The sequence below is a fragment of the Trichinella spiralis genome (genome assembly GCF_000181795.1).
Source record: "Trichinella spiralis strain ISS 195 chromosome Unknown Scfld1757, whole genome shotgun sequence".
Taxonomy (NCBI): Eukaryota; Metazoa; Nematoda; class Enoplea; order Trichinellida; family Trichinellidae; genus Trichinella; species Trichinella spiralis.
The window spans coordinates 1-8043 of NW_003528696.1; the positions used below are offsets into that span (position 1 = coordinate 1).

At 40.7% G+C, this 8043-nt stretch overlaps 4 protein-coding genes across 4 annotated transcripts; 2 read left to right on the forward strand and 2 right to left on the reverse strand.

Annotated features, from left to right (window-relative positions):
* Nucleotides 1-551: 551 nt before the first annotated feature.
* On the forward strand, nucleotides 552-2227 carry Tsp_12645 (conserved hypothetical protein). Its single transcript, XM_003368856.1, has 6 exons — nucleotides 552-911; nucleotides 940-1112; nucleotides 1173-1275; nucleotides 1360-1613; nucleotides 1815-2045; nucleotides 2101-2227. The coding sequence occupies exons 1-6, from the start codon at nucleotides 552-554 to the stop codon at nucleotides 2225-2227; spliced, it is 1248 nt and encodes a 415-aa protein (XP_003368904.1).
* Nucleotides 2228-2486: 259 nt separating this feature from the next.
* Tsp_12646 (putative long-chain-fatty-acid--CoA ligase) lies at nucleotides 2487-3457 on the forward strand. Its single transcript, XM_003368857.1, has 3 exons — nucleotides 2487-2695; nucleotides 2760-2872; nucleotides 3348-3457. The coding sequence occupies exons 1-3, from the start codon at nucleotides 2487-2489 to the stop codon at nucleotides 3455-3457; spliced, it is 432 nt and encodes a 143-aa protein (XP_003368905.1).
* Nucleotides 3458-4628: 1171 nt separating this feature from the next.
* Nucleotides 4629-5771, reverse strand: Tsp_12647 (hypothetical protein). Its single transcript, XM_003368858.1, has one exon. It carries the CDS (start codon nucleotides 5769-5771, stop codon nucleotides 4629-4631), a length of 1143 nt encoding a protein of 380 aa, XP_003368906.1.
* A 1035-nt stretch (nucleotides 5772-6806) lies between these two features.
* On the reverse strand, nucleotides 6807-7581 carry Tsp_12648 (tigger transposable element-derived protein 5). The gene is made up of 3 exons (XM_003368859.1): nucleotides 7516-7581; nucleotides 7448-7489; nucleotides 6807-7355 (listed from the first exon to the last, which is right to left on the reverse strand). Exons 1-3 carry the CDS (start codon nucleotides 7579-7581, stop codon nucleotides 6807-6809), a joined length of 657 nt encoding a protein of 218 aa, XP_003368907.1.
* Nucleotides 7582-8043: the final 462 nt, after the last annotated feature.

Below are 8043 nucleotides of genomic sequence, written 5' to 3' on the forward strand. Positions count from 1 at the left end.
CCATTACGCAAGGCAGGAGATATATTATCATCGAAATAGTTTACTATTTATTTATTAATTTTTAAATACTTTTAAAATCAAGAACGAAAAACAGTAATCTCAACAGTTGGGCATTTTTCAATTCACCCCACTGAAGACGCGAAAAAAATTATACGTATAATATATATAATAATATTAGGTGGTTTTCTTTTTTCTTGTTATTTATTTGTTTATCGTTGCTGCTCGACATGCAGAGAGGTAAATTGTTTCCATGCAGTTGTTTTTTGTTTCATTCACATCCTGTTGTTGAAATGTGGCAATGCAGTGAGATATTTTTTTTAAATAAAATTTCATTCTCTATTCTAATCAACCGCTTGTTGTGGTGGTAACAAGTGTTGTTGTTGTTGATGTTGTTGATTATCCCTGTTGTTGTTGTTGTTGTTGTTCTTGATGCTTGTTGTTTTTATTGGTTTAATTACCAACGTTGATAAAACAGCAGTGTACCTGTTTGTTTGTTTATACTCGTTGTTGTTATAGTTGTTATTGTTTGCTTGTTTATTTATTTCTTGGAGATGAGCGGTGGTAGTTGGAACAGTGAACAGCAAAGTTTGGCCGAAGCGTTGGAAGTGAACTGCGTTGCCCATGCCGACCGTGAGGCGATGGTATTCGTCGAAGAAGGAAAACGGTGGACGTTCGGCCAACTCAGTCAGGCGGTCTGCAAGCTGGCTAAGGGATTTTTGAGCGTCGGCTTGAAGCCGTCCGACCGGATACTGCTTGTCGGCTTCAACTGCAGCGACCTGGCGGTGTCGGTGTTCGCCGCCTCCAGAGCGGGTCTGGTGTTCACTCTGGCCAGCCCGATGCTTCTCAAAGACTACCTCTCGTTGCGTGAGCTGATCAACACGGTATGCGGTGGTCGTGTTCTGCTTTGGTTTGTTCATTTGCTTTTTCTGTCCAATTCAGATTCAATGCAAAGCTGTGGTGTTTTACATGACCGAAAAGTCGGAAAAGTATTTCTCCAATTTAGCTCAACTGATACCCAAGCTGTTGTCCAGTTCGGATGAAGGTGGCGGTTGCCTCTCGTCGCCATCTTTGACGCACGTTTTTGTCGCCGGACCGGGGCAGACCAACTTCAAGTTGGCTTTTTGTTTGTTTGTTTGTTTGTTTATTTGTTTATTTTGCTCATCTACTCTCAGGGCAGCTTATTCGTTGTCAGAAGTGTGGAATTCAGTGAACGAAGTTGTTGAAGTCCAGTGCAAGCCAGGAGCCGACGACTTGGCTGCAATTTTGCTCACTTCAGTATGATTCAACATTATATATGTTTTTACAAAGGAGAATGTGAGAAGGAAAAATGATTGTCCACTGATTTGGTTTGTTGTTTAGAAGGTTCATGGCAAGCCAAAAGCGGTACAATTGACGCATTATCAACTTTTGAAATCTTGCCTGATTGTTGGCTCTGAGCTCGGCTTGACGGATCCGGTGAGCAACAACATGCAACCAATTATTTTACCATTACTAATAATTTTTCTTGACAACAACAACAACAACAACAGCAACAATATTATTGTTATGCAATTAACAAATAAAAGATCCAAATTTTCTATCCTCTTGTTTGCCGTGTGTGTGTTTGTGTGCATGTATGTATGTATGTGTGCTTTGTTCGCTTTTACTAACGAATTTGATTTTCAAACTTGAAACAACACAAAACAAAGCAAAAGTATAACGCAATTGAAACAAAAAAAAACGAATCTTCTCGTCCATCACGATGATTATTCATTCATATGGTTCTTGAAATTGCATCATGCTTAGCGCATTTAATGAAATTTTGAAAAGTTCAGAGTTCTGAGAGCACATGTTTGCTGTGAAATTGATTCTAATTTGAAAAAGAAGAGAACAAAAATGGAATTTAATATATTCCAGGCTGAAATTGTTTGTTGCGTATTTCCAATATTTCGTGGACCAGCAATGTGCATTGCACTGTTGAGCAATGCTCTGTTCTGTAGCAAAGTGGTCTATCCAGCCGAGCAACCTCTTCCAGCGGATGTGTGGCGTGCTATTGAATCCGAAGGGTTATTTTTAATGAATATAATTTTAAGAAAAAAAACAATTTATTTATTCATTTAGATGCACTTGTATTTTGACCAGTCCAACTGCATTGTCTCTAATGCTGAGATTGTCCGATTTGAACAAATACAATCTTACAACACTAATCTCAGGCGAGGATTGTTTGTCGCATTTGATTCGATTTTAATTTGTATTAAATTTTCAATATCCACTTCAGCCTGCTTTGCTAGCGATCAATTTTCTCAAGAACTGTTGTCCTTGTTGAAAAGGACCAACATCAAAACGGTCATGGTATGCAACTTTGTTGTTCAATTTCAATTATACCAACTGCTTGCTTCGTGCAAATAAATATACGGTGGGTGCATCGCGGTGTAGCTGTTGATTTTCATTTTCAGAGTGGAATGTTTCTCACTGAAGCCGGCTGCATGCCGATATTTTTTCCAAAAATGGCACCCTGCCAAAAGATGACCATATCCGTTGGAAGGGCGCATGGGAATTTTGAAATTAAAATTGTCGACCAACAAGGCAACCGCTGTCGTCCCGGTGAAACGGGCGAACTGTGCGTTCACACTTTGGCTGGCAGTAAATTTTTGGGCTACGTCGTTGGTGGTGAAGAGAACAGTTGTTCGAAAGAAGAAAATTGGATTCACACGGAGTATTTAGTGGATTTTTAAAAATTATTTCAGTTATTATAATTTTTCGTTTGTTTATTATTGTAGAGATTTAGCTACTGTTGACAAAGATGGATACGTTTCACTTTGGGGAAAAACGAGCGATGTGATCAACAGAAAAGGGACCCTTCTTTATCCCCACATGTACGAACGTCACATCGGTACTTTGCAGTGGATTCAGTCTGTTCAGGTGATTACAGAAATAAATATTTCTTGAATATACAGAAAAAGAAAACGCAATAATATTGTTATTGCATGTATTCTTTGAAAAATCATCATAAATTTTGAAGGCAATCGAATTACCGGATGCAGAAAATGGAGAAAACTTTTGCATTTGCATTCTACTCAAACCCAAAGTGGAAGTGAACAAAGACATGGTTATCAATAAAATAAGATCAAATTGCTCTGAAGCGAAGGTTTTTATATTTAAACAAAAAATAAAATTGAAACTCCGCAGCAAAAAAATATTAATTTCATTTTTTTCCTCTTCAGTTACCTCCAATTGATCATATTCTAATTATGGACGAATTTCCACGAACAATAGCGAAAAGGGTAAAAAGTTTGTGATGATATATTTGTTTTCAATTTGCACATCATACCAACCATCATGCATGTATTGTTGTTATATTCTTTTAGATAGACAAGACAGAATTGAAAAGAATCGCAAAATCGATGATTTAATCGTCGACACACAAGACAAATACGGCAGTAGTATACAAATCAAACAAACTGTAGAATGTAGCTAGCTGGTGGTAGTGTTTTTGTTGTGCATGTGGAAAATTTCAACAGTATCCAATTGTTGCTCAGTGCTTTTGTTGAAATGTAGTCGAAAATTTGCAAGAAGAAGAAGCAAAATAATATATTTAGCTTTTGAAATGCGATGCTTTTCTTCATATTTCACTTTAGTGTATTCATCAAATTTATGTAAAAGAAAAAAGCATTCGCTATGTATGTATTTATTTATTTCTATTCCATTTTTTCTGTAATTAATATTCAAAACAAAAATTAATCAATTATCCAATTAAAGGTCCATTTTTATTATTGTTATTAGTGGACTGAATTGAATCGTGAAGAATAAAAATTTCTATTTCTTGTTTGCATTCGTGTGGTGGGATATCCAACTGGCACAACCTGCACACAAATTTATCAGACAAGCTGGCATATGCTATTTGGATCGACAAAACGTTAATGTGGACATATGACTGATTGTCCTGTCGGTAAGCGAACGAGATTAATTGCTTACTGTTTTCAGAATGACCATACCCGAGGGATCTGTTGTACAGTATGTTGTTGAGCGTTATTTTTATGAAGCTCAATCTGAGTAAAAACATATTAGTAGCATAGTTGGATCTCAAATAAATGTACAGATAATAAAATGTAGATGATTATTCTTTGTAATTTATTTAATTATTTATAAATCAGTACAGTGGTACAGTGGAGGAGAGAGTAGAGTTTAAAAAGTTTACTGAATATTTTTATTGCTAATATTGACGATCGTCTGATTAAATCCGCCGTGATCACTGACCGACCGACCATCTGTCCGCAGTAAAAGACAAAACAAAGCACATTATTGAAAGGCATTTCACAACAGTATTTCACTTAGCACAAGAAAGCATATAAATAATGGTAAAATTAATGGAAAAAAAAGATTTAATTTCATAATATATTATTATTCATTTCGTTGAGCAACACGTAAGGAAAAAGAAAATAAGCAACCACCGTACATGTATGTATGCACTCATTGAATAAATAAAAAGTACTGTTGGAAGAAAACTATTGCTGGCTTTCTTTTTGTAAAATAACAGATAGTATAAAGAAAAAATAGACTGATAAAAACAAAAAATATATATATATATATATATATATGTGCGTATACGTACGTAAGATGAGTGTCGTGAAGGAAATTCGAAAGCATAGTCAAAGAACATGGTGATGACTAAGCATAGCGTTGATGCGAGTCGGTGAACTGAGACGACGGGATTTTTTCCTCAACGGTCGAATGCGATGATCGCCAGCAGCCGAATCTTGATCCTTGTCACTGGTACTGAGATGTTCATTGTTGTAAACACTGACCAGCGCTTTCAGTTTGTACGAATCACCGTTCTCTTCTTCAGGCAAAGCGGTCGCTTTGTTCACCACGTTGCTCAGACCACGTTGGAACAACGCCATTTTCCTTTCCAACTGATCGAGCCGACTTATATAACTGCTGCGGTCAGGAAAGTGGCTAGTCTTGATCGAATGCAAATCATTCTGCACTTCACCGAGCAGACGTTCCAACTCGCCGACGGATACTTTTTTCGACTTTTTTCTCCTCTTCCCTGTACTGACCACTTCCATGCTAATTTCCACCTTGTCCCCGTCGACCACTGCGGTCGACGACGAACAGGATGTCACGGGCGGGGCGACGGCCCGGCAGACCGAAGATGCCGGTGTTGGCGGCGAATTCAGCCTGGCGTTGCGCAAAAAGCAAGGCAAATACGACAGTTCGGACAGATTCAACAATCTGGCACCCATCTGAGCCAACAGATGGTGAATTTCGTTTTGCATATAGCCCACCAGCTGTTTCGGTTCCTGAAAATGACGCGGATCCACGTTCAAACTGACGTAGATTTCCGAGTTGAGATGTGTCAACGTGCAGGCGAATTTGCGTTTCGCCCAACCGGACAATTCGCCGACCACCGGAAACAACAGCAGAGTGTTCAAATTCCGACCGCAGAGGTGGTAATTTTTCTCAACCTGCAAAAACGACACCAACCCTTCGGACGATTTGTAAAGCATCCTGGCACACCGGTGGGCCAAGCTGGCCGGCAGCACTGTCGAAATGGTGTTCAAGAAGAACGTGGCCGCTTGGGGAAACGACGAATCCAAGGTGCTATTCAATGCTTCTTGGGTTTTCCAGACTCGGGGTACGGCACCGTCGACGTCGACCGGCAGTTTCAACGGCACCACCACACACTTGTCGCAGTTTTGTCGCATCTCGTCAGCTTTATTCTGCTGTTGCTGTTGCTGCTGATGATGCGGACGCGGATGCGAATGCTGCTTGCCGATGTCGATTGGCATGCTGATCACAAGTGCCGGCGGATGACGGATACCTCGACTGCGAAAATGTCGACGAAGGGCACCGGCCAACACCGACAACAGCAGCTCTTGAATTGAGCAACGCAAAATTTTGCACAACCGGAGCACTTGGTCCAAGCTGGTGATCTTTGTCCAAGTCAATTTCCACTTTGTCGGATTTTCACCTCGACTTTCCAACGATGGCAAACCTCGGAACCTGCAAAACCAACCACATTTATTCTCTGGAAACTACTACTGATTCATTGATTTCAAAAACAACTATTCTCACAATTGGATATTATTAAAAATTTAGAGAAAAAATAACAAATGAAATATTTGCTGTTGAACAATTTGCAAAACGTAAAAGCAAAGCTCATAACAACAACAACAACTTCAACGCACAAATGATAAAATTACAGCAGCTGTTTGCTGTTATATATATATAATGTAGAGGCAGAAAATTTGAAAACAAAACTATATATGAAACATAAAAACGTCAATCATTGATTTCATGAAAAATTATGCCATCTGTTAAAACAACAAACATGCAAAATAAAATTTAAGAAAAAATTAAATTTTCTCGTAAAAAATTCCACTCACTCGATGAGATCATTCCAAACTGGATGAACTGAAGTGACCATGGACGTCAGCAGATTGATCGGTCCGTTGAGCATGTCTTGCGTAGCGCAGGCAATGGCCAGTATGAAGGAGGTGAGCATACCAAATGCACAGGGTACGGTGAAAAATATTTTCGGTTCAATTTTCACCGACGACTGGACCAAATGTTGTTGATCACTGCCACCGCCCCCGCCGATCAGGGACAACAGTTCCAAGGGACACAAGCAGGCGTCGGCCCAGGTCGACCGGATGAGCACGTTCATGGACGTGGTCGGCGCCAACGACCTGGTGCTCATCATGTACACCCTCCACTGGTCAGGGAGGGTCGACTTGATCAGCTGGTTGAGCGTCTGTTCCAAGTTGGCACCGGAGTCGTCGTCGTTCCACTGCTGTTCGGGCATGCTAACGCAAAAGTGGTCCTCAATTGGAAACGGCTTGCTGCTCTGCGTCGCTCCGTCCGGATCGCAGCATATCAACGCATGTCTGCTGGTGCAGAGCAACAGCCGTTGCAAGAGGAAATCCTGCAGCGCTTTCAAATCCAAACCGGAGTCCAAGCTCAGCGAAAGCAAATAGTACAAGCTCGGCTGGTGACGACGATGATGCTTGTTGCTGGTGCTGGTGGTGGTGGCGTGGTGACGATCGGGTGGCGAACCGAACGGCCACAGTGGATCGCAGTGGCGTTTGTAGAACGTGCGGTGGAAGAGCGGCAAATTTGAAAACCGACCAATCAGGTAGAAGAAAAAGCGAAACGGGATGAGCAAGGTGACCAAAGCGAAGAAAGCCAACGACAATGTAAAACAGACCAAGCTTCTTCCAACGGCGACCAACACCGGCAGCAGAGCTTTGGCCACGCCCGGCAGGCGACAGCCGCTCACGGGAGGGTTGAAATATTTCGGATGCCAAGGACCGAACGCGTCGACCGTACAAGAATGGCCGTCGGCCAGCAAATTCGACTGGTCCCGGTGGAGGCTGGAACAAAATATTTAACAGAAATAAAAAGGGAAAAAGCATTCGGTACAAGCAGCGGATAGCACAGCAAGCCGAACTGAACGGCAACTCACTTGGAAAACGCAGTCTCGGTTGACAAACAAGACGGAGAATGGCTGCAATTGGAAAGCAAATGCGACACCTCGTCTCGACTGTCGTCCAGCTGACTGGCGGCGGTGACAAATTCATCTTCAATCGTCGAGTCCATCGTGTTTAGCCGTTTGCCGTTAGCCGACGTGTTTCATCTTGGGAAGAGAAAAATAAAATGAAACGAGACGAAAAAAAAATATTCAAAATTCACACGCACACACGAGCAGTGAACAACAAAACTTGACAAAAATATAAACCACAACAAAACAAGCTGAACAATTACAAAATCAAACCATGCTACAGTAGGCATAAAAGAATAATTAAGTTGATTTGTAAATTGAACAATTGTTTGTCCATTGCCGAAGCGGCAAAAAGGTCGATTGGACTTTTGAAACATATTGCAAAATGCCAATTCGCTTGGAAAACACTCAAAATCCACCAGGGTTTAAATTTTAACAAAGTTTTTTTGCAAGCATCTTGGGTATTGTTATACTGGCGTAATGGTGACAATTGACAAGGCGTAATTTGAGCAAATGACAAATATTTAAAGGTCAAATTTTTGAAAGTTGTGCAAAAATGT

Coding starts and splice junctions, on each gene's coding strand:
- Tsp_12648 (XM_003368859.1), bottom strand. CDS start 7,581: ATGGACTCGACGATTGAAGATGAATTTGTCACCGCCGCCAGTCAGCTG. Junction 7,490..7,515: donor TGGACGACAGTCGAGACGAG/GTGTCGCATTTG, acceptor TTCCAATTGCAG/CCATTCTCCGTCTTGTTTGT. Junction 7,356..7,447: donor ACCGAGACTGCGTTTTCCAA/GTGAGTTGCCGT, acceptor ATTTTGTTCCAG/CCTCCACCGGGACCAGTCGA.
- Tsp_12647 (XM_003368858.1), bottom strand. CDS start 5,771: ATGCCAATCGACATCGGCAAGCAGCATTCGCATCCGCGTCCGCATCAT.
- Tsp_12645 (XM_003368856.1), top strand. CDS start 552: ATGAGCGGTGGTAGTTGGAACAGTGAACAGCAAAGTTTGGCCGAAGCG. Junction 1,614..1,814: donor GTGTGTGTGTTTGTGTGCAT/GTATGTATGTAT, acceptor TGAAAAGTTCAG/AGTTCTGAGAGCACATGTTT. Junction 2,046..2,100: donor CGTGCTATTGAATCCGAAGG/GTTATTTTTAAT, acceptor TTATTCATTTAG/ATGCACTTGTATTTTGACCA.
- Tsp_12646 (XM_003368857.1), top strand. CDS start 2,487: ATGGCACCCTGCCAAAAGATGACCATATCCGTTGGAAGGGCGCATGGG. Junction 2,696..2,759: donor GAAAATTGGATTCACACGGA/GTATTTAGTGGA, acceptor TTATTATTGTAG/AGATTTAGCTACTGTTGACA. Junction 2,873..3,347: donor CATGTACGAACGTCACATCG/GTACTTTGCAGT, acceptor ATATTCTTTTAG/ATAGACAAGACAGAATTGAA.